General features: G+C 38.4%; 1 protein-coding gene across 10 annotated transcripts in view; it reads left to right on the top strand.

Moving 5' to 3' along the window:
- Window positions 1–25950, top strand: part of UMAD1 (UBAP1-MVB12-associated (UMA) domain containing 1) — a 152449-nt gene that overhangs the window by 99394 nt on the left and 27105 nt on the right. For 7 of the 10 annotated variants that reach the window (XR_012902033.1, XR_012902036.1, XR_012902035.1 and 4 more), the window contains one exon: window positions 17424–17638. The exons of 2 other annotated variants lie outside the window; for them this stretch is intronic. Coding sequence is in view for 1 of the 8 variants with exons in the window: in XM_075922322.1 (XP_075778437.1) it covers window positions 17424–17681 (258 nt within the window). In the remaining 7 variants the exon portion in view is untranslated. Of the gene's footprint in view, window positions 1–17423; window positions 19038–25950 lie in introns of those variants that run through there. One more of the 10 variants, XM_075922322.1, reaches the window with a different exon arrangement.

The following is a 25950-nucleotide window of genomic DNA, read 5'->3' as shown; positions in this document are numbered from 1 at the left end:
CCCAGCAACCATGGTTTCCTTACCTTCTAAAGATGTCTGCTTGTCTACCACACACTGTGTCTCCTCTGCCTCATCTCCTCTCACAAGCTGTGTATCAGGTTCACCATCCCAATCTCACAAGACTTCAAAATGTAGCTTCTCCATGGCTCCAAGAAGCTGAAATGACCATAACATCTGTCTTATGGGTAGTGGAGTTAGCCTCCTCATGGTACATCCACCATGGACATTTTTCAAAAATAAATTTACCTTGAGACTACATCTCAAATTCTTACAGAAAATCCCATTATCATTCCACTTTAACCTACTCGTCCATTTTCCATTGTTCTTCCTAAAATCCCCTGGAATGAATAAGAAGTGTTAGTCTATACCCTGGATTTCTGAAAGACATTAGCCTTCTATATTGAGAAAACAAGGACCTTTTTGAGAGTCACTGAAGTTATTCATCTCAATCATAGAATGCTCAAAAGATAAAACTGTCTGTAAATAGAAACAGTCGAAATGGATCTCTGAATGCATCCACTTCTGCTACCACCAGTAACAGCTACAACTCCTATGTGGTTATGTGCATACTCTACCAGGAGCTTATCTGCTTTGTTAGCATCCTTCAACTATGTTCCCATTATGTACATCTGCAAAGCAACAATCTGGGAGTCAGCCCACATATTCACACAGCATTATGAATCAGAACAACATTGATCCTCAGATGCTATATTTGGATTTACCAACGTATCATCAGCCACAAATATAACTCCAAAGATCCCTCCTTTCCCTGAGGGCCATTACTATACAGTCACCTGAAGTGGAACACTCTCACAAGGACATGCCTTGAAGAGTGTTAGTTAATCTTTCAGTATGACCTTTTGAAATCTCCCCTTTTACTAGTTCCTTGTTCACCTTTCAATTCATGTGTTAATTCCCATCTCTTCCAATTCAACTAATAACTTCGTCTATGTAACTGTATGGAAATGCTTTACTGAAATCTAGGTAGAATAGACCTACTGCATTTCCTTTGTCAAGAAAATCCGTGATCTTCTGAAAGAAAGAGATTAAGTTGGTCTGGAATGAGCTGCCTTTAAAAAAAAAAAAAAAAAAACTATGCTGTTTTATTCAAATTACTGTTTACCCTTGTCTTTAATTATTCTCGCTTTCAAAATGTGTTCTAAAGCTTTACGTACAATTGAGATCAAACTAACAGACCTGTAACTTCCCATATCACTTCCCCCCTTTCTTAAATATGAATATATTTGCAGTTCTACTTCCATATCTAATTTTTACTTACATTTCCCATTTGTAACCCAAATTCCTTATCAGCGTTATTAAAAACTGAGCTAAAGTATTTGTATAGATGTTGGGCCCCATAACTTCATTCTCTTTAATTTCTATCCTATCCTCAGGAATTAGGCATCCTACTACTTTCTTTGTTTTCTTTGTATGTATATGCTAAAGAACATTTACTATTGGTTTTAATTTCCTTTGCAAGGCCCAGCTCAGCTTGGCTTTCGGCAATTCTTGCTTTATCCTTACACTTTCTGACCTCCAAGAGGTAGTTTTCCTTGTTGATCCATCCCATCTTCTGTTTCTTATTAGCTCTCTGCTTTCCCTTAACATCTTTTGAGTTATTTGTTCATCCAGTTCGGTTTGCAGTCCTTCTTTGTGTTTTTTCTCTCCCTTGCTTGGCATGCAGGGTCCAGATAAGCAAAACTGCAGAAATTAATCTCTCCTCCACCTTCAGATCCTTGCATTCTTCAATCTAGTTCTCGTCTCTAACTAATTCCCTTAATTTTTGAAGTTTCCCCATTTGAAATCAAGGTGGTCTAGTTGCAAATCTATTGTTTATTCTTCCATTTAATTTAAACTGATGTTGACTCATGATTATTGAACCAAGATTGTCCTCTATATCCAATACTTCTGTGAGGTTCTCAATACTTACCCAAAACTAAATAAAAAATAGCATCCCTCTTGTTGGTTTGCTGACTGCGTGATAAAGATATCTATTTACCATCAGATCCAGGAATATCTGGACTCTTCCATTATTAGTAGCATCTTCACTCTCCTCTTCTAGGGGCAGGTAGAATCCTGTTGAAGATCTGCTGAGCTTCTATTTCGTTAAGCATCTTCCCCAGCTGGGTGTAGTCTTCCTTGTCGTTTGTGCTCAAGTGACACAAGAAGTACAATCATTGATTCTTTCCACTCAGTTTAGAATCCTCCTCAGCTGCAGGCCCATGTTACATATCTTAGCTTCTAGCTGACAACATACCCTTCTGTTCTCTGGATCCGTTCTAGTGATAGATTTGTTTGTTCCCCTAAGCAGGGAATGCCCAATTACATAGACTGGCCTCTTTCTAATGTTTATGCAATTATTGGGCTTCCCCCCTTCTGTTCTTTGTGGCTTTGGTCCCCTCTGTTTGGGTCATGTAGTACATTTTGTTTTCATAAGGGGGTCACAGTGTGTTGAAGTTTGAGAACCCCTTTTATAGACATGTTTCCATGCACCACTTTCTTATCCAGCATGAATCTGCAAATCTTAGATTTTTCCCTTCAGTGGCATCTCTCCTTTCCTCCTTCTGGAACCTCACATCTTAGATTCTCTCTTCCCTCAGTTCTAGAAGGTAGCATCTGTCAAGTATCCTTTCCAGAATAATGTATACCCACAGTTTCCACAATCCATTCTTCAGTGCCTTTTCCATTCTATAGGACATTACCGCTGCTGCCTCTGGAGCTGTCATTGCTTATTCTCCTAAATTCCTGATCAGAAAAAACACGTGTACATCCTCTCCCAAATGTCCCTGACAAAATTCCATTTTCAGGTCTGTTTACTGACAGAAAACAATCCAGTGATATTAGAAGAGATAATGTTTGTGGTCAAACAGGAAAGGATAAAGCACCTGGTATTGACAGTATTTCATCAAAATTGTTAGAGTGGGGTCCAGATGTAGTTAACTGTCTTTGTAGTTGACTGCACCTCTCTTCCCACATATAACAGTCAAAATTTTCAGCGGTTACAGTCTATGTAATTAATCTCATTTTAACATTCCTACCAGTCACGTTCCATAATATTGGAATATTTTTTTAAATGAGGGTATTTATTTTGCTGAAATTATAGGTGAATGATGCTGCTGTCTGCCCCAGTGAAACTGTTTATGTTTATACTACTGAACCAAGTGAAATACTGTCTCAGCCCTAAAATGAGAGAGAACCAATGCAGTTTCTGTACAGGTCATTTGCAGAATGTTACTGAGAAACTTTGGGAGGGACAAAAGGAAATTAACATTACATTTATGGACAGTATGGCCACTATAGACTCATTGCATCACTCAGCAGTGTTGCTACTGATACCCCCAGGATAGGATGTCTGAGGATTTAGTGTTCCTAGAGTAGGAAATGTTCCATGGTACATTTAGCTGTGTGAGGGTGTAGCAGAGTGGGTTCTGCAGTTGCCTCATATCACAGAAACTGGCTCTGATTCTACTGGTAGTGTATCCAGCATGCTATTTGTTTGAGTTCCCTTCACCAACATCCTTATAGTACTATGCAACAGCCTTATTTTCAGTGTCACCCGTGCTTCAGGTCCTTTCATCAGGACTTGAGAGAAGCAGAGGTCTTTTCTTGTCTGAGGCCTCTGTGAGACTGGGCTCAACTGCCCTTTTACTTTCCTTTCTGATACTTCTTTCCTGTGTCTCTTAATCAGCAAACCCAGCAGCCTGATTAGGTAATTACCTTTCACTACCCCCATTCAGATTTGTATGGGGGAGCTAATTTTGTATCAGAGTGTAGGATCACCTATTAATTCTTTGTACTCGGCTAAAGCAGTTCCACAGTTGTATTACAAACTGATTTTCAGACGAATGGGAATATGCCAGTAATGTTTTCTCTGACCTACATTAGCTGCTTAGAACATCAACTAGATGATGACAAAGCTGACTGGAGCCAAAGTAGGAGGTGTGACATTTTAATATTTAGCTTGAGTATTCAGATTATATTGCCTTACTTGCAGAGACTACCAACCAAGTACACTTAATGTTGGAAGAGCTGCAAAAAACTAAAGAACCTATGGGATTTAAGATCAAAGATTATAGAAACGAAGTTATGCATGCCTCCTATAAAATATAAACAAATGACCTGCAAACTCTGACTATAGATAGCAGTAATATTGAATGGATAAGTAATTTTATCTGTCTGGGTAGTAGATGATTGACAGCAGGAAATTCAATATCCAAAGCAGTCATGTGTCAGATCAGTCTTATGCTGAAGATAAGGGATAACAACTCTTGTTACATGGATCAGAACCGTAGCTGTTAAAAACAGAAGAGAAGAGAAAACTGAATGGTTTTCTGTGTCAGACTTATTATATATTCTTAACTCCAGTCAAATTGACTTTGTCACCAACAAGGTGATACTTAAGTGATCCTGTCAAATTGTATTCTTTCATCAGAGAGCAGATAACTGTAATGGTGGGGTCATGTCCAATAGGCAGAAAAAGATATGCCTTGATAGAAGTTTTATAGAGTTGAGATAGAAAGAAGTAGAGCACTAAATGAACTCAATTGGAAAATGTAATTTTGACGGATTTCAGAAATCTAAATTCTCCTATACTGATTCTTGCAGAAGGGAGAAAACTTGCAAGGGATTGTTCAAGATGGATGTCCATTTTGTGCAAAATCATGGCTCTAGCATAGCCATATGAATCTGCTGCTATGATCTTTACATTTAATTTGGAATGGATTTATTTTTATTTTCATTTTAATGCCCTCAATTTTAATTGTTAGCATCATTCACAGGGTTTGCCTTATGTTTTTCTCTCTCTCCCTTATATGCTACTACCAAGCTTTGGAAAAGCACTAAGGCTTTTGTCTGTTTTATTATGGGTTTATGTTGCCGTTTTGAATAAAGTTGTTGGTGTAAATCCCAGAGACAATGGCATGAGTCCTAAGACAGGATCTATCAGTATCTATAAAATAATATTATGACATGTTCTTCCTTTCTTTTTGACCTCATGTAGCCCAAATTCTCAATTTTGATCCATATAATCAAATAATGCTGGGTATATTTACCTTTTGAAAATAATTAATATTTCTTGATACGCTATTTTTGTAATATAGAAAATTGTGAACACAAATTGACCAGGACTTAGCCATTCAAATCTATCAGAATATGGCAGCTACTTGTTGTATTACATAGGCATATTTTTGGGTGCTGACTAGTCTCAAGCCTCTTATTATTTTTAAATAGCCTAAATAATTGAAAATGAAATAGAAATCAAATTAACCTCTATTTTGTGTCTTAGGCATTTAACATATTAGGTCTCTCATATTTCATAAGCTTCAGGGGGTAGCCAAGTTAGTCTGTACAGAGTAAACTTAAAAAAAAAAACTAATGGGGTGGTAGCACTTTATAGACTAACAAAACATGTAGATGGTATTATGAGCTTTCGTGGGCACAGCCCACTTCTTTATATCTGTGAACATGAAAGCTCGTGATACCATCTACATGTTTTGTTAGTCTATAAGTGCTACCAGACCATTCGTTTTTTTAAAGTTTTTTCATATTTCATATTCATCTAAATTGGGGAGTGCTAAATCAGTGGCAGAACTGGAAATAGAACCCAAATCTCTTGACCCAATTAAGCCACTATTCCTCTGACTTAACGTATGTTTGATTATATGCCCATTCCTTCTTTGTACACTCATGTTCAGATGTCAACACCAAGTTGCAGATTTAGTATAATTCCAAAGGCTACTCGGTCCAAACATATGTGAAACAGATGTTATTTGAGGTGCAATGTAATTTGGTGGAATATTGGAGACTTCTATATGCTGGTCATTTTCTTCCCTCTCCCTTTGTTGCCACTTTCTGCATCTTCTCTCCAAGTACACTCATACTTTCTGATGTACCTCTCACCTTTTACATTCCTCCTGGTATTGCCTTACTTACCTGTACAGGCAGTCCCTGGGTTACGTACAGGATAGGGACTGTAGGTTTGTTCTTAAGTTGAATTTGTATGTAAGTCGGAACTGGTACATATTGTAGGGGAAACTCCAGCCAAACATTTCTCCAGAGCTCAGTTTTATTCTCCCACACCTCACTTCCCTCAGTCCTTTATTCTCAAGCTGAGTTGTCTGCTGAGAAAAGCCGCTCTGCGTCTCCCTGGTCTGCTGGGGGGCACGCTAGCTTCGCATCTCCGTGGTCTGCTGGGGGAAAGCAGCTAGTGCGGGGCTGCCTCACCCCGTTTGTAAGTAGGGATCCGATGTAAGTCGGATCCATGTAACCCGGGGACTGCCTGTATATGGCTAATTGTTTTGCCCTTTAATTAATAGTAATTTAAAATGTGGATCTAATGAACAGTGACTAAAACCAGTAACATGAGAAAATTCCATTTTATTGTATCTTACAGATTCCATTACAGATTTGCTGATTTTACCAATGAGTTTGCAAATGAAAGTACAAGACAATTAGACCCCTTTCTTTAAAATGATTACCAAAGCTCTTTAAAGTTCGATGTTTCACTTTATATTTGTCCACACTGAAAAATGTGACCTGTCTTTTAGCCACTTACTGATCCATGAAAGGATCTTTCCTCTTACCTCAAATAATTTACATTAAGAGCCATTGATGAAGGACCTTGTCAAAGACTTTCTTAAAAATCCAAGTACACTGGACTGGATCACACTTGTCCAAATGCTTGCTGACACCCTAAGAGAATTCTAATAGATTGATGAGGCATGATTTCCCTTTACAGAAGGCCTGTTGCTTCTTCTTCAACATGTCACATTCATCTGTGTGTCTAATTCTGTTCTTTACTAAAAACAATGAGGAGTCCTGTGGCACCTTAAAGACTAACAGATTTATTTCATGGGTCACAACCACTTTGTGAGATGCATAGGTGAAATCTATTCTTTACTGTAATTTCAACCAATTTGCCTGGTACTGAAGTTAAGCTCTATGGCCTTTAATGGTGAGGATCACTTCTCGAGTAAAAAATGTGACGTTATATTGGCCATCCTCCAGTCATCTGAAATAGTCCCTGATAGGTTGCATACCACAGTTCAGCAATTTTTTATTTGAGTTTCTTCAGAACTCATGATCAAATATATTCTGGTCCTGGTGACTTATTGTGGTTAATTTATCAGTTTGTTTCAAGACCACCTCTAATGACACCTCAATCTGAGACAGTTTTTCAAATTTGTTACCTAAAAGGAACGACTCCAGTGTGCAGGTTGGACCTCTCTGATCTGGCACCCTCGGGTCCTGACCAGTCCCATATGAGGAAATTTGCCAGACCAGAGGAGGCCCCCTGCTACCGGCTCCCCAGACCACGTTCCCTCTCCGCTGCCAGTCCCAGCCTACCTCCTTCCCCCCACACCTCCCGCCCCCATGCTGGGCTGCTGCGACTCTGGCAGCCCAGACTGTCCCAGCCTCAGCCCCACTATCAGGGCTGCAGTGTCCCTGGCCCCACTATAGGCTCCGAGCCACCAGCCCTCTTGCTGCTGGGGCTCCTAGCCAGGATCTTGGTCCAGGAACACCTGTAGTGCTGGCGGATGATGGATGTTGCCAGATGAGGGAGTCCCAGTTTTGGAAGGTCCAACCTGTATGAATCTCTCACATCCTTGTCAGTGAATACCAACGCAAAGAATTCATTTAGCTTCTCTGCAATGGACTGGTGTGTCTTGAGTTCCCATTTTGCATCTTGATAATGAAGTAAGCCCATTGCTTTGTTAGCAGGCTTTCTGCTTCTGATATAATTTAAAAAATGTTGCTGTTAGTTTTTGTGTCTTTTGCTAGCTGCTCTTCAAATTCTTTTTTTGTCCTAATTATACTTTTATTTGCTGGAGTTTATGTTCCATTCTGTTTTCTTCAGTAGGATTTGACTTCCAGTTTTTCAAAGACAGCTTTTTATTTCTAGCCACCTCTTTTTCTCGGCTTAGTCAAATTGGTATGCACAGTATTTTAGTCCTCTTTTTTTTTATTTGAGATTTACATATAATTTGAACTTGCATTTATGATGTTTTTAAAAAGTTTCCATGCAGCTTTTAGCTATTTTGCTCTTCTGACTGATCCTTTTAATTTTCATTTAACTGGGTTTCTCATCTATGTGTAATTGCCATTTTTTAAACTATTATGGTGGGTTTTATTTGGTATACTCTCTGCTTTCCTCCAAAAAAATGTTAAATTGATTTACATTATGGTCACTATTTCTGAACAGCTCAGCTATATTCTCCTTTTGGACTCTGTGTACCACTTAGGACTAAATCAGGAACTACCCCTCCCTGGCAGGCTTCATAACCATTTGCTCCAAGAGGCAAATAGAATACTAAGAATGGAAGGGACCTTGAGAGATCGAGTCCAGTCCCCTGCCCTCATGGCAGGACCCAGTACTTTCTAGATCATCCCTGATAGACATTTACCTAACCTACTCTTAAATATCTCCAGAGATGAAGATTCCACAACCTCCCTAGGCAATTTATTCCAGTGTTTAACCACCCTGACAGTTAGGAACTTTTTTGTAATGTCCAACCTAAACCTCCCTTGCTGAAGTTTAAGCCCATTGCTTCTTGTTCTGTCCTCAGAGGCCAGGAAGAATAATTTTTCTGTCTCCTTCTTGTGACATCCTTTTAGATACCTGAAAACTGCTATAATGTCCCCTCTCAATCTTCTCTTTTCCAAACTAAACAAGCCCAATTCTTTCAGTCTTTTTTCATAGGTCATGTTTTCTAGACCTTTAATCATTCTTGTTGCTCTTCTCTGGACCTTCTCCAATTTCTCCACATCTTTCTTGTGGTGCCCAGGACTGGACACAGTACTCCAACTGAGGCCTAATCAGCGCAGAGTAGTGTGGAAGAATGATGTCTCGTGTCTTGTTCACAACACATCTGTTAATGCATCCTAGAATCATGTTTGCTTTTTTTGCAACAGCATCACAGTGTTGACTGATATTTAGCTTGTGGTTCACTATAACTCCTAGATACCTTGCTGCCGTACTCCTTCCTAGACAGTTGCATCCCATGCTATATGTGTGAAACTGATTGTTCTTTCCTAAGTGGAGCACTTAAGGTTTGTCCTTTATTAATCTTCATCCGATTAACTTGAGCCATTTTCTCCAATTTGTCCAGATCATTTTGAATGATGACCCTATCCTCCAAAATAGTTGCAATCCCTCCCAGCTTGGTATCATCTGCAAACTTAGTAAGCGTCCTCTCTATGCCAATATCTAAATGGTTGATGAAGATATTGAACAGAACCAGTCCCGAAACAGGCCCCTGGGGAACCCCACTTGTTATATCTTTCCAGCAGGATTATGAACAGTTAATAACTACTCTCTGAGAATGGTTATCCAGCCAGTTATGCACCCACCTTATAGTAGCCCCATCTAAGTTGTATTTGCCTAGTTTATTGATAAGACTATCATGCGAGACTGTATCAAATGCCTTGCTAAAGTCCAGGTATACCACATCCACCGCTTCTCCCTTACCCACAAGACTCGTTACCTTATCAAAGGATGGTGTCTAGACATCATTAATGGTGTCTAGAAATGTTATCTCTGCATCCCATCTTGAGTTGACATGTTCCCAGTCAATATTGGAATAGTTTTAAATCCCCCATTATTATTGGGTTTGCTAATGTGTATCCAGTCTCATCTCCCTGTCAATATCCTGATCAGGTGTGCAGTATTATAGTCCTTCTGATGTTCGTTTTTTTATTATTTTATTTTATTCAAGCATGGAATTCGGGTTTCTCTGGTAGTTTTTGTTTCATATAAGATTTTTACTATATTTGACTCTATTCTTTCTTTTATAGATATTCCTGCTCCTTCATCAGCATAATCTACGCTGACGTTCATTTATAGTTGGTAATCTGGTGTTACTGTGTCCCTATGATGATTATCATTCCACCAAGCTTGTGATACCTATCACATTCTTATTTTCATTATATGTCTTTACAGCATCTAATACATGAGTGGACACTGCCATAAAACAAGTAATGGTAAAGAATGGAGTTGAATTCAATACCAGATACCTAAATGCATTCAACAGTACTCAAGGAGTTAAAAAGTTCAAACATGGGGCTGGATTTTCCAGTTGGCTAAGTTCATTTTGTTCTGCTCATGCAGTATAAAGTGAATTTATCCCTATTTGAGAAATCCCCTGGGGACTCCCACCTGTTTTGTGAAAAATTTCAGCTTCTGTAAAGCCAGCATTGTGGCTTCATCATGTGCAGGACTATAATACTGCACACCATCTTCCACACTAGAGCTGGAATAAGGAGAAGGCGGCATGTCAGAGGATGAAAACCAAGTTCTCTTCCACCTAATTCTCTGCTGATGGAAGGCATTATACCAGCAGCAACTTCAGGCTTAAGTGATGCCAGAGCCCAGCAGAATGGAATCAGGGAACAGTGACCTATCGGGGTTCCCAAGGGAAGTCCAGGCAACAGTAGAGGAACTGCCATTCAAGGGCTTCAGACTCTTCGCTGGGTCCACCAGTGCTTTTTTCTAAACCTTGAAGGACTCTCGGTCTACCCTCAGAGCTCTGAAGATACACATTCCTGGAACCAAGAGAAGACTGGGGGATTATTTAACCAGACGTACAAGACTGTTCCTTTCACTCAGCCTCAAAGGTAATGTGACAGACGTGGATAGTGCCAAACTAGATGCAGGCAACTTGTAGGCCAGCTGTCAACTTCACAACCCTCAACATCAATACAGATCGTTTGAAGGATGGGTTGAGGGCCGGATGGCCCTGATCTCTCCCAGGCACCATCTGAATATTGCTACTCCATTTGGCAACTACCTAGCATTTTCAGCCTGGAATGCCATCACAATGGACAAATGGGTGCTAGAGATTGTGCAGACAAGTTATTGCCTCCCCCTTTTCATCTACCCTCCTATCCACCCACCCATCCCATCCTTCTTCATGCACCCACCTCGTGAAATTACTCCCATGTAGGAATTGAGCCACCTATTGCAGCTCAGGGCAATAGAGTATTTGCCTCATCATCACAGGGGAAAAGGTTTTTACTCCCACTAAATTTTGTTACAACCAAAAAAAGGGAGGATGGAGACCCATTCTTGACTTGAATTACTCAACTGTTTCATTCATGCAATGTTTCAAGATGGTAATTCTGTCCACAATAATCCCTGTTTTAGAGAAGGGAAACTGGTTCTCGACCCTTGACCTAAAAGATATGTACTTTCATATCTCAGTACACCCAGCATGCAGAAAATACCTGCAATTTGTGTGTCACAACTGCCACTTCCAATACAGAATACGTCTATTTGGTCTGTACGCAGCCCCTTGAGTATTTTCCAAAGTCATAGCGGTGATAGCAGCACACCTCCACAGGTGAGGAGTGGTTATTGGTCTATACTTGGACGATTGCCTTTTAAAAGGCTTGAACTATGATGACACAGAAGAAGCAGTTAGCATCACCAGAACCCTCTTCGACAAGTATAGCCTACAACTAAATCTCCAAAGGTGCAAGTTAACCCCAGTGCAACAGTTGGAATTCATTGGTGTTCACCTCAATTGCATGTTGGCCATAGCATTGCTCCCTCGTCCGAGGTTCCTAGTTATTATGGATCTGGTAACAACAGCACAAAACAGCTGGCAGATCATGGCAAAACTTTTACAGCTACATTTGTAGTCCAACACACTGTAATACACGAGACCACTTCAGACATGGCAATGAACAGTATACTGACCACACTTTCATCACGTCGACAAACACTTTTCTATGCCAACCAGATTAAAACAGTCACTATCGTAGTGGACAAACCAACACAGTGTTTGCAATGGTGTCTCATCTCATCCCAATCCACCATTGGTAATGATCACCACAGATGTGTGTCTTCTTGGTTGAGTAACTCGTATCAATCAATCAAGCAAGCACATTGGCTTCCAGAGGAGTCCAGACTTCATATAAGTCTCCTGGAACTCAGAGCAGTGCACAATCCATGCCTACACTTTTTTTCAGTTAATTCAGTACAGAACAGTACAACTTTTTATGGACAATCTCATGAAAATGTGCTATATAAACCTGCAGGGTGGCGGCCCAATCTTTCCAACTATGTTCAGAAGCAATCCAGCTATGAAAGTGATGCATTCCACACAGCATTTATCTCAGGGCCACCTACTTGCTGGGCAAGGACAATATCATGGCAGACAAACTCAGCAGACATTTTGCCTTAAATCACAAGTGGGAAATCGATCCCAAAATGCTTGCCATGGTTCAAATGTTGGGGATACCCCACAATAAACCTGTTTGCAACCAGTGTTAATGCCAAATTCCCATTGTGTTGCTCTCGAGCAGGGATCGATGCTCAGTCTTTAGGAGACACTTTCACAATAACGTAGGATACACCCCTCATGTACGCTTCCCCCCCCCCCCCCATACTATTTCTCCATCACGTACTCCTCAAGGTAAAATAGGTCAGGGTGATAGTCATTCTAGTAGCACCCAGTTGACCCAGACAGACTTTGTGCCTGTACTGCCTACACAATGACAACAACTATGTCACTTTCCATCTGCCCCTCATCTTATGCAGAACCAGAGTCATTATGCCACCCAGGTACACAGACTCTGCAACTCTGGGCATGGCTCCTGGCTAGCTCACATTGGTAGAGGTATCTTGCTCTGTACCCATACAGGAGATCCTTTTGAACTGCCACAAGCCATCTACCAGAAAAACATTTATGCAAATGGCACAGATTCTATAGATGTGTGATGATCAGCATGTGCTACCTATCTCAGCCTCCCTCCCCCATGTCCTCGAGTCTCTTTTATTTCTCAGAAACACAGGCATTGCCCTTGGTTCTTTAAAGGTACATTTAGCTGTAATAGCTGCATTTCATTTCCCTCTGGAAGATCACTCTATCTTTGCCCATCCCTGCATCAAGCACTATATGAAGGGTATTCAGAATACATACCAGCTAATAAAGACCACAACTCCAGCTTGGGACCTCAACTTAGTATTAAGGGCACTAAACAGGCAGACCATCTGAATGCCTGGCCACTTGTTCACTGTTACAGCTATCCATGAAGGTAGCCTTCTTTGTAGCCATTATAAGACACTGCTTTCATAATTCCCCAACTAGAGGTGCAGTGGCATCTCAAGCACATACGGTGGAGCACCCACAGGTACAACCATCTTGAAAAATCACAGTTACTGCACAATGTGAGTAACCTTCTCTTGTATTTACTGAGCAGACTATTCCAGTGATTCATGTAAGGGACAGAAATTGTGGGTCCTGTTCCCATTTCTGGCCTTGGCTAACATTTGTGACATTGGACAAACCAGTTTACTCAACTGAGAGTCTCAACTGGAGCTACTTTACGTATCTCTGAGTCTCTCCAGAACATTGCTGAAGCCAGGGATCAGATTACCCCTGTAATAGTTGGTATAGTGTCCCAATATTTTTTTTCTTTCAGCTCTTACCTTTCCCATTTTGCTTTATTCCAGCAGTTCAGAGCTATACTTGCAATTATGTTTTTATAAATTAAATAGCGTCTATATCTATGTAATACAGAAATACCTAACAAGGTGGATTTGGTGAATGAAAATTCTGGGGATAGGGACTATGTCTACACTGCACGGTTATTTCGGAATAAACTATTCTGGAATAGTTATTCCAAAATAGCTTATTTCGAAATAGCACATCTGTACTGCAAGAGAGCCTCAAAATTAGTCCGAGGCAAGCTTCCCTAATGTAGATGTGCTATCTCAATTTAGAGCCCCAGGAGGAATAACTTAGAATGGCTCCAGTGAGGGCATTTCAAAATAGCAGAAGTGCAGCTTCTACACCTGCCTTATTCCAAAATAGCTATTTCAGGATAGGCATTTTCCTTCATTGAAGGAGGTTTACAGAAGTTGGAATAAGCCATCCATTATTTCGAAACTATTTCAAAATTATTTTGAAATAACAGAATTGCTGTGTAGACGCTAGCACAGTTATTTTGGAATAATGACCATTATTCCGAAATAACTTTGCTGTGTAGACACACCCAGGGAGTACAGTGAAAGGAGGTTTAAGAGTATGAGGCTATGTCTACACATCAGCATTATTTCAGAATAACTGACATTATTCTGAAATAACTATGCTAGTGTCTACACTACAAGCCTTTATTTCAAAATAATGTTGAGCTGGAGGACTTCTTACTCCGACTCATAGTAATCCTCATTTCATGAGGAGTTAGGGAAGTCAAACAGTGTTCTTCCTTCAATTTCCTGCTGTATAGGCAGTGCCAAAAACCAGATTAGGCTATTTTGACTTCAGCTATGCAATTGACGTAGCTGAAGTTGTGTGGCTTAATTCTACTTTTGTTCCGCTGTGTAAACTTACCCTTATTGTCCTTCTATTTACCACTGGATGAAGTAAATTGGCAGTGAACTTTTTAAAAACAATTTTGCACTAACATTTCCAGTCCCACCAATTTGCACCTTTTTATAGGTATGAAATTTATTACACGGAAAAAGAGGGAACATGTAACTGTCTTTTTGTGTACCACATGCCTTTATTCATTTTCTTTTAAACTAATTTTGGTACATAACGTTCTAATTTGAAATGTAAATTAAATTAATCCACTTTGTGGGCCTATTAAGCTGTACACAAGTATTCTTAAGATTAGTCTGCCAAACAAACATAGGAGTCTAGGGATTTCTTATTATCATCTAGGCCATTGGATCATGACAGCAAATGAGGGCTAATTTTTCCTTAGAAAGGTGAGAAAATGTTATGTGAAGACTCCTTATAACCAAACTTACAACACCACCTTTTTCTAATCTTCACTTCCTGTACTCTGACTGGGATCTGTTCTTGCCAGCATGTGTCTGATGTAATGCAAGTAGATGCTAGCACCTCTAAAAAAGCTCAAATAGGATCGTTATCTGGAGTGATAAAGTGACTGTGGTGCTTGTGCAGGGTACAGTTTAAAGGGAAGCATGCCTTTTTATTTATAGCTGTTAGAAATTAAAGGTACAGATACCTGATCTTTTATTGCCCCTTATCTAAATAAAATTGAATTTAGACAGTCGTGCTTCCTTCTGCTAATCCGAGTTCTTAAAAGAGAAAGTATCTGTATAATCAGGATAGTTTTATTTTTGCATGCATTCTTTTATCATGCACAGTTTGGAAATCGACTTCCTTGTTCACTCACAGCAAGTAGGAAGCTTTCCCAGTGAAATGAACTGCTGCATAATTTAGTTTATTTAAAAAAAAAGTTGCTGACTTTGATAGATACAAAGATAACCATCGACACTTGAATGGAGAAAATAAAGCAGTGCAAGAATGTCTTCAGCGTCATTGTCTCAATTGTTCCTGGCTGCTTTGGAAAATTTCAACTGCATTAAAATTGAACATACTCATTTATCAATTTTCACTGCTCTTTCTTAGGTCCCAGAGGCAAAAGTAAAAAAACTGGCCAGTACCCTGCCAGTTTCATTCTGCTAATCCTTTTCAAAATTACGAGCAAGCACTGGAGCTACCTGCACAAATGCAGAACCCAAGAAGGGAGGCTGGGAATGGGATGAAGAATTAAAAAAAGAAAACCTCCATTGTAGCATCTGGGGAAAGCTTAGTAGGAGACTCCACAAAACCCATATTTCAGCAACCAAGGAGCTGGGTGAGGGTCAGTTAAACTAGCAGAAACCCAGCCAGACACTCTTTCTGTTAACAGGAGGCTCTGGAATACCGTATGAGAACAGAAAAACTGAAAATATGCCTTCTTTTCAAGTAGATAGGGTCTTCAAGTTTGACGACAGAGCCTTGTATGGCAGAGGAAGACCACAACCTGAGTTCAGAAAGAGCCACCTAGACTGAATCCCAGAAGCTGAGTGGGATTCTCTCTTTTTACCTGGGTATTGCGTATATAGACAGTGGAATGCCATCTTTTGTATCTATCTTGACTAAGTTTGTTCATTGGAATATTAGAAAGCTCATAATATTTTCAAACCCAAGATGAGTGGTGATATATATTCCATGGTTAGATTCTAAGCTTTCAATTTCTAACCTTTAGCATAGTAAAGAGCCTTCCAAAAGTGACTCATAGGAAGTGGGATGGACTATCTTCCTGAAGCTGAAATAGTAGCTCTGAGAGATCAGCATTTACTTATTCAGCAGTGTGTTGACTCTGAAACCTAATGAATTATAAATGTTAGCTTTCACCATTTTAGTATACAGTGATCTAGTATGTGTTTATTTATCAGTATTAAATGAGGCATTTATTTGTTCTGATGGCTTTCAAGCCATCTCTTGTCCTCGTACAACAGGTAAATTCCACCCTTCCTCTTGCCAAAAGACTCAACTACATCTTATATTTTTCCTGGAAGCAAAAGCCCAAACTGTCCTCTGTCAAGCAGCTACAATCTTTAGTTTCTCCACAAGAACTAGAGTTATGTACAGTTGACACAGAAATCTAGCATTGGTCAACTTGGAGTCATGCATCTAAAAACACTTGACTGTTTAAAAATGTATATTCTTGTTGATCATAAAACTTTACATGCTTCCTTAGTATAAATTTTTCATTAGGTTTTTCTATATTTGCATTTACTTGTATGTCAGAGTGGTTTAAGAGGTAAACATAGGACTGGATATCAGGAATTTTTTAGTTCAGTTCTATGCCCTGCCATTATTCACTAACTGGATTGGAACGAGTCATTTAACATGTTTGCTCTTCTATAGAATGGAGGCACTTACAGTAATAACTTGCCTCCCAGAGATGCTGTGAATTATTAACAAATGTTTGTACAGTGCTTTAAAGCTATAAATAGCAATATATATTTACGTCCCATAGAGCGTGGGATCTCAAAGTGCTTTATAAAGGAAGGTGGGTTTAGTGTCTGTTTAAAATATAGCAAAACTATAGGTTAGAAATTGTAACTTACTCGAGGTCACATAGGAAGTCAGGACCCAAGTATCCCCTACTTCGGTGCTCTATCTAATGGCCTATATAATTTGTTTACTGAAAAATCCCTCTGTGCAGATTAAACTGCCCAGATTTTTCTTTTTATCGGTGCTTGTTCAATAATCCCTGATGGTCATATTGGCAAAGAACTATTTTTGAGTGTTTTGTTTTGTTTGTTGTTATATGCACTATCATCTTATGTGGTCATCACAGGCATATCCAAATGGTTGGGCAATTTCAATTTTAAATTAGAAGACTACATTGGTATATTTGTCATTGTTCACAGTTGTACAGCAGTATTAAGTGGCTAGAAAAACTGCCATTATTCATTCAGAAAAATCAGTTATTACAGTTTTGGCTACACTAAACTTGATTTAAGGAATTGCCATTGTATGCTTTAAGAATTTCAGTTGTAGTCAACCCCAACCAAACACCACTACATTTTATAAATAGATCATCGTGTTTTTAAGTGCAAAGCTTACGCTTTGTAATTTGCCGAGGCTAAATTATTGTCCCTTTGTTTTCTTTAGCCAAATACAGAAAACCATTCACGTTTGACTGTATTGGGTGCTGAGGAGAGAAATGGGACAAGTCAACATTTGGAAAGCAATCATTTCATGTCAGACTTCCTCAATGATGTACCCTTCACTCTAGCACCCCATGTGCTAGCAGTACAAGACCTCTCTAAAGGCCTACCAGACCAGTTGCTCTCCTACAACATCAATGATAATTTAGCAAGATTTTGGTATGATTTTACACTTGAAAATTCAGTGCTTTGTGATTTATAGTATGTATTACTATCTTTCTGTCTCTTTGAATTTTGCACTTTGACAACTTGAAGACCATTACACAAATATTTTGTTTTGTAACTTAACTACTTTTTGTGATGTGCCATCTGTATAACACATGCATAAGATCTAAGTTATCTGAAACATGACATTTGCTCCTAAAGTAGTCAAGCAGAAATAATAATTTTGGTTAATCCTGAGTGTAAGATCCATCTTAATTGGTGACTGTCAATAAGTGGTTTGTAAATGCACACATTTCATTCTCACCTGTGATGTCGATGGCTTATACGCCATTTGATGTTTTACTTTGATGCCACAAATGCAAAGCCTGTTGTGTATATTTTGTTTAGACCCTTTGCTCTTTCCAGAGATAGAAATGCATGCTGATTCGTAAACAAAATGATACAATTTTGCATTAAAATAGGGAACCACTGCTCCAGTCTCAAATGCCACTTGTTAAACTTCTGAAAAAAGTTTACAGGTTTAACTTTGTTAGCATGATTGATAGATTTTACCATGCATAAAGCTAGTCAGCTTCTCCTTTTTCCAGTAGACCTTGCTGTCCATCTACCATGTCATTTCAATCTCTCATTCTGTCTTTCTCAAGGGTTTTCTCTCTAACTGCCCTGCATTTGCTGTTTTTTCTCATTACCACATGTGTTCCTGGTTTATGCATAGATCAGTTTTTCCTTTTTAACCTCTGTGCCCTGAAAGAAAGAAATCTCAGGATATGTACTTTTAATGGTCACAACCTTGGTTTTTTTAATTGTGGCTTAAAGCCACAGATGGCAGTGTTTAACTACTAGAAAACATTAAATTGTTCTTTACCTAACTAAATACCTAAACATTCATTTCAAGCCTTGAGTGTGCATATTTTATTACGGCTAAAACTTAACTAAATTGCTGTTGCCCAATGAACTGCTCACTGAAATGACTTGTGATGTGTTTGAATAATTCTCTGTGCCATATGCAAGATTAAATTGGTTTTGACTGTCAGAAAAAACTATTTACTGTGCCAACTGTAAGTGGATATTTTCATTAAAAATGTGTGACATTGGGTATTTAAAATATACATACAAGTTTTCAGAGTTGTGTGCTTTTAAGATGTATGGGATAATAAATACCACAAATGATAGAAAGCTGTGTTTGCAATTATATTTTGAGTTTTTGTAAAAGATCATGTTTTCTCAGATTTTTTTTCTGGAAAATTTACACATTTCATTAGTATGTATTCTGTGTCTCAAGTTTATAAATAAGCGTTAAGCTATTTGTTTTCAAGGAATATGTCTAATGTTGCACTTAAATAAAAGCTGTGGTTAAATAATATGCTAACACAATGAGTCTTTATTTTTAAACATGTAAGAGACTACCATTATCTAATACTTATAATAGTCGAGATTATCCCAACAAGAATGGGGAGGGAAGAGACACAGAATGAGTATGGATAATCAAAAGTGTTCAGTGTCACTAATAAATACCTGGGGCATAACCCTCTTTTTTAAAAAAAGATGGAGTTTTACATAAGTGACATTGTGAATAACCCAATTCATACTGTATATATTTTCTGTGTTATGCCCATGGGTTTGCAGTGACATTGTCAACACCATATTCTCAGGTTACCTTTTTGTGATCTAATAAGTGCCAAGATTTCACACACCAGGGAAAAAGGATTTTTAATCAATTGTTTAGAACCTATTTCTGTGCTGAATTCCTTGGCTAGTGGAGATATTAATTAATTTCTGGTTTTCAGCACTAATCTCAATTCTCAAGTTTCTTTCGCATTTAACCTTTGAACTTTTCTCTGCCTTGAAAATGGCATACTCCTGTTAATATTGTTTTTCATCCCATTACTGATGTTTGTCCCCAACTCAGCCTTTCCAAGAGGAGAATTGCAAAACAGAGATGAGTATCCAACAAACTTACAGAACTGGTTATTTCCACATTTCTTGACTTGTAAATATACTTTTTTTCCACTTGCCTATCTGGTTACTTAAGATATTTTATTAAATTAAAACATACCTTATTAGAATCCTCCTCAAGTGCTCACATGCCAGTAAGCCTCCAAATGAATTGGAAAAAAGCAGACAAGCAGAGAAGGCGAAAGTATACACCATGACATGAAATACAGCTTGTAGGTGAAACATTTCACCTATAGACATAACAGTATCTTTTTGGAAGGGTAAAATTTACATACAACAAACCTGCTAGCAATATTCCTCATTATTACTCTCTCTCTCTCTCTCTCTCTCTCTGAAAAGCCTAGGGGCTCAAATCACTCTCTTGCTTGACATCATCCATAAAAAGTGTATACAGAATCCTAATGGTATCCAGACAGTCCAACTAAATTTTCCCAGTGGGAGAGTGAAAATACATCCCCCAAAAATCTATCAAAAAATCATTAGATTTATGGGTATTAGCTCCTGATCACTTGCCTGCTATTCACATGATTATGTTACATCATTAGAAAATTAAAGGTTTTAGAATATAACTATCGCCATTAAAACCTTAGTCTGGAGGGAGTGATGCATATTTATGTATGTATCTAATGGCCACATATGTTAAATGGTTAGTAGTTGGATGGATGTATATACATTGGAATACAATTATATTTGTCACTGGTTTGTCAATTTAACAAATACCAAGCAGGTTTGTACAATGGGGCTTGAATATTTATTTGGCCATAAATAAATGTAATCCAGCATACAAAATAATCATTTTAATCATTTCTAAGCAGACATGGTTAATATTAACATATTAAATATCATAGTTGCCTCTCTTACACATTCAATATAAATATTCTGGAAGAATTCAAAATGATGTTTTGAGACAATTTTCTGATAGCTTTGAAGTTTGTTACAGTAGCAATGATCTCTCAAGATACGAGAAGTTGAGTTGTCATCTCAAGAGCTCATGCTTCTAGACATTTTGGGTCTGATCCCATTTCACTGGAGACAATGGAAGTTTTGCAATTGACTTCAATAGGTGTAGTAACAAGCCTTTATTTTTTAATAAACAGTTTGCCCTTTCCAAGGGAGGTTTTGAGTGTTCATGGTTAACAAAACCTCATTCTGCACACGATATCTTTTATAATGTGTGACGTCTTCTTATAACTATTGTTATAAATCAAGCTTAACAAAACACCTTTTATTTCCTCTGAAAAAGATGTTGACTATAAGTCTTCAGAAAGGCCTAATTTTAAAATGCAGAAAAAAGAGCAAAGTCCACATGCTCAGTGGTAAATCAAAGAGTAATTGCATCCAGAACAGCCTGACAGCAAGCTGATCATGAAACAGCCCCAGCAAATAGCTCTTTAGCAACAAGCAAAACCAGAAGTGGAACTAGATAATAGGGTGTACAAGAATTCAGCCAAGATGACAACCATGACGCTGTTGCTGCTTTTTCCTGGAAAGTACAACCTGAAGCTTGACATCTCTGTGCTGCAGATTCCAAGTATTCATTTTGTATAGCTCCAGGTGTTGGCTTTGGTCCTAGAACAAATATAAAAGGAAAAAGGCAAAGAACATATTCAATGGTGTAATTGCAGTGTTTCAAACAGATATACCATTTATATATAGTTTATTTTTAACTTCATGGATGCCAGGCAAATTGATGAAGAAAATGTAAATTCTGAAGAGCTACAAGGTTTATATCCAGGTCGAGAGCAATGTTTGCACACAAGGACTACAATCTATATCAGAGAAACAACTTCTGTGAATTATAGATCTGACAATCATGCTTTGAGTTTTCTCTTCTCTCTACACTAGTATGGGGAAGAATCCGACCTGAAATGATCGGGGCTATGAGCCCTTTCCTTCATAGGAAAGTAAGGATTGTTCAGCCCGATGAACAGCAGCAAACCTATTCCAAATTCCCAGGGTTTTTTTGGCCGTGGTCAGAGAAAGTTCCACACCAAGCATTGCCAGGGATAGTAGTATTACAAATGCAAGGTAATAAAATTAAAAGTATAACTTTTTAAAGTTCTTGAGATAATGCCCAAACTATTAAAGGGGAACGTCTCTCTTTATCAACTCTTTCAAAGGAAGGTTTTTCTAGCATGCTTTAGCAAGCAAGAATGCTTAACAGGGATTAAGAAAAAGTCTACAAAAGCAAGGTGTGTTTAGTGCCTCTCCAGTCCTGTACCTATTGTAGGTACTTTCAGAATGTTCAGCCAAAGGATGTGTGATGTCTTTGAATAGAATACTAGAATTAGGTATCCAGGGTCTGATTTACTCTTATAAATATATATATAAAGATTCCTAGAAGTGGCAGAGTTTGTTTTCTTCCTTAATTTCTCAATATTTCCATCACTAGTCTTACATGGTCCTTACCTGACAATGAAAGACTGGTAATTATCCCGCTCATTTCAATAATCTCTGAAGAATATAAGATTTGGGGACATTGTCAGTGAGTCTCAAGGTCTCCTTCAGGACAGAGATCCATTCCAGCTTTCATTCCTCAAAAAGATTAATTTGCACAGCCTTCACATTATTGTTTTGCCTTTCTTTTGTCTAAATCTAAAACAATGTAAAGAAGAAAGATGTGGACCTCATGGGGTAAGCAAACATTATCTGTCCAGATTCCCTTTGTACTGTCAGTTTTAGAAGAAAGATGGTTTTTCAATTATTGATATTTCAGTGGATTAAGATGTGTATTTCATAGAGTCAAAGATAAATTTGGACCTCCAGGAATGTCACTGGCTATTTCTGGGACACAGAAAACTTGAAGTGTTTGTCAGTATTTGTAAGGCTGCTTTCCTGCCTCACATTTATGTGAAGTTAAAGGCAAGACATTTTCATTCTCCTGCACTTTCATGTCAAAGTCCTGCTAAAGAAGCAGCGAGATCCGATACACCAATATTTCTTAAACTTTTTAAGACCGAGGAACACCAAACAACTTTTTTTATGAGGAATACCAAGGATTTTTTGTTCAGCAACAACAACAAAAAAAGGGGTCGGGGGGAAAGTTATTGGGGGGAGGAGAGGGGAAGTCACCTGCCCCTTTAAGGGTGGCCATTTTGAACTCTGTTCTCCACGGCACACCTCTGACTCCCTCTTGGCACACCGGGGTGCCACGGAACAGTTTAAGAAACACTGCAATACACTATCAATTGGTGATGCCCTCTGTAGATACAAACTTTGATAGAAGAGCAGCATCCTCAGTAGTTTAGTTCTTTATCCAGATTTATTCTACCAAAACAACTGGTTTGCCTCTGAATTTTTTTCTTGTTTAGATTCTCACTAATTCTTAATTTCTTCTTTTCTCCTACTCTCCTGTCTGGGTACCTATCCCCACCTTAGTTATGTATACTATATATTGGATATCCTTAGATATATTTATTTTCCCCATTCGCTCACTTTCAGGATATTACAATGTTGTTTGTTTGGTTGGTTCTTTATAAACAGTTGTGAATTAACTCCATATTTAACAGTTAATAATTGTTGTTATAGCTTTGGGAGCAATTTTGTCTGAAGCTTTTTATGAAAGAACAAGGCTTTCTCCTGTACCTGTTGTTCTGTCCTTTAGCTGCAAGGGAGAGAAGGAGGCACAGTAGGAGATTCAGAAGATAGGAGAAAAGAAATTAACAGATAAGACACAATTTTCATTGTCACATTTTGCTGTGGCAGACATAACTAACCAAAACTGAAATGTTCAAATGAAATGAATGTCAGCCAAAACGTGGCATATGGGAGGTTAAAGTCTGAAAATAATTTGGGGCATTTATCCCCTTCTCATTCTGTGAATAAGATTTTGAAGTATTTTTCAGAAAGAACAACAACAGTATCAATGATCCTATTCACTCTACCAAAACTGCTCTTGCTACAGTTTGTCTAAACCTTCAAGACCGGAGCAGTGTCTTTATGTAATTGCATAGTACCTAACACAAACAGCTCCTGACCCTAGGTAGGGCCTCTGGACTGTACTGTAATGTAAATAATAGGAGAGTCATGGAATTAATATTTAATTGGTGACAGGATATATGCAAATATCGAAAAGCTGAGTTTTGGATTATTTTGTTTTTATCTTCTCTGCTGTTTACCTATGGTGTGAACAATTTCAACATACATTATCTAATAATGTTTGTTGCTTACCTATCAAAAAGTATGAAGAGGTGACTAAAGATAGTTAGATTTTCCTTAGCCAGGGTATGTGGTAGGCATACATGTAGAAGACTCTTTCAGAGAGTCAAAGGCTTATGGGCAGCCCAGAATGCTTTTTATAATAAAATACAAGTGGTTGTGAAGATTTCAGTTTATAGCCTAGCTCAAGTGGACTAGTTGGAAAGACCTTTCCTAGTTCTACAGCAAAATGCAGCATCTGGTGGTGTGGATTGAAGTTGTGATAGGCCCAGAATTATGCAGTAGCTGTAGTGTGGAGAAAAGAGAGGGAAGAGTTCACTTCAGTTCATTTTTATCTTTATTTCAAAGATAAACTCTTGAGATCAAAGATCTTATTTGTAAGGATGTCCTGTTTAGTCAGTTGACACACACATTGGCATTAGGACATAAAAGAAACTGCTTAAAAGGAAGCAACAAACATATGTAACTCAGTAATTAACATCTCACATACAAATCATTTGTAGAAATCATCTTTAAACATTCAATGCATCAATTCAAATGCAAATTTTTTTTAGTAATTTGTAAAGGTCAATTCTGGACATTCATCTAAATCTGATGAAAAATAATTCTAAAAAAGATGAAGTACAGCATTCAAAGAATAGTGGCTTCATAAAGGATGGCATTGAGATAGGCAAGGCAGTCAGAGCTAAAAGGCCTTCAAAAGTGGTATGGAAAAATATTTTATTTAGAGGCAGATCTTACTAGAACTAAAGAATTGTGTAAGGTCGAAAAAGTTGACACAAGGACATGTTCTAGGGTCCTGGTAAGAAGCTGTTACCCACTAGTTGTTGTTACTGTTAGACTAGCTGTTGTGTTGTCATTGATCCTTTACTTTGAGCAAGTTGCACAATATGTGATACTTTTGGATTGTGCCATACTTTCCTTTCATTTAGCTGCCATTAGGAGTAAGTATTGGGTAATTGACTAATCAAATACTTAATGCATTTTGCATCAACTATTCAATTAGTCGATAGGGAGCCTCTGCCTTTGAAGTGAAGCAACAGCCCTAGGGTAACTAAAGATAGTTAGCTGAGGCCAGGCTTCCCACAGCATTTCAAAGCAGCAGTGCCGCACAGATCCCAACATCAGCGGGGGAGTCCCCAACTGATCCAGGGCTCCACACAGCACTGATGCTTTGAAACGCCACATGCAGCCTGGGGACAACCCAGCTGGCCCCGGGCTGCATGCAGCTTTTTAAAGCAGCAGCACTGCGTGAGCCCAGGATCTAGCCCCAGGCTTCAAGCAGCACAGCCTCTTTGAAGTACCCCTTCTTCTCTCCTCCCCTTTGCTGCTTCTATCTGATAGAGGCAGCAAGGAGGTGGAAAGCAACTAGTCAACTATGCCATCAACTAGTCCTTCACATCTCTAACCAGGAGTTCCTAATATATCAGCATAAATTGTTCTTCTCGACCAAAAATTTGAGACAGTTTTAACCTCATGTATTGAGATTTGGTAGCACCACTAACTTTTTAGATAAACTCCCCCCCCCCCCCCCAACCCCAAAGGTTTAATATTTAAGTTGCTGGATATGTGATATTATGGATCCTTGTTTTGCTTTTGCCTCTTCCATAATGTCAAAATACAGTTAGCTCTCACTCAGTCTTACCTGCCATTAAATTACTGTTGCTTAATGTTAAACTACATATGGCCTCCTTTTAAATGATAGGGTGGAGTAGATTTAAATCTCTCATTTAAAAAAAAAAGAGATTTTTAATACACTATGACATTTACCCTTATGTGGATTTAGATAATAATGTATTGCTAAGTTGTCAATTTCTGATGTTACTCATGCTAGTGTAATTTAGACTAGTACCTGGCCCATGTTATTAACCAGGTGTCTGTATTATTTAACCTTTATGTTCTGGGACTCGGGAGAGCGCCTACCTTTCTATCACTCTTAGATTTTGTGTTTCTGGAATTAGAATGAATTAAAATCCTCACACTATAGGCATTTCTGTGTCTTATTTTATGTTGTGTGTTCTGTGCTAATAGATGCATCCATTTTTCCCTCACAGATAAAATAAACAAAGTAGCAGATATCAGGAGATTAAAAGTGATATTTAGAAAATTGCAACCTTTTTTTAATATGAGAATAAAACCTGCTACTGTTGGTTAGTAAAATTTCCATTTTGCGTATACACTTTAAAATGCTT

The sequence above is a fragment of the Pelodiscus sinensis genome, chromosome 2, assembly GCF_049634645.1.
Source record: "Pelodiscus sinensis isolate JC-2024 chromosome 2, ASM4963464v1, whole genome shotgun sequence".
In the NCBI taxonomy this organism is placed as follows: Eukaryota; Metazoa; Chordata; order Testudines; family Trionychidae; genus Pelodiscus; species Pelodiscus sinensis.
Note: the sequence above shows the minus strand (reverse complement) of the source record. Positions and strands in the feature narration are given on the sequence as shown.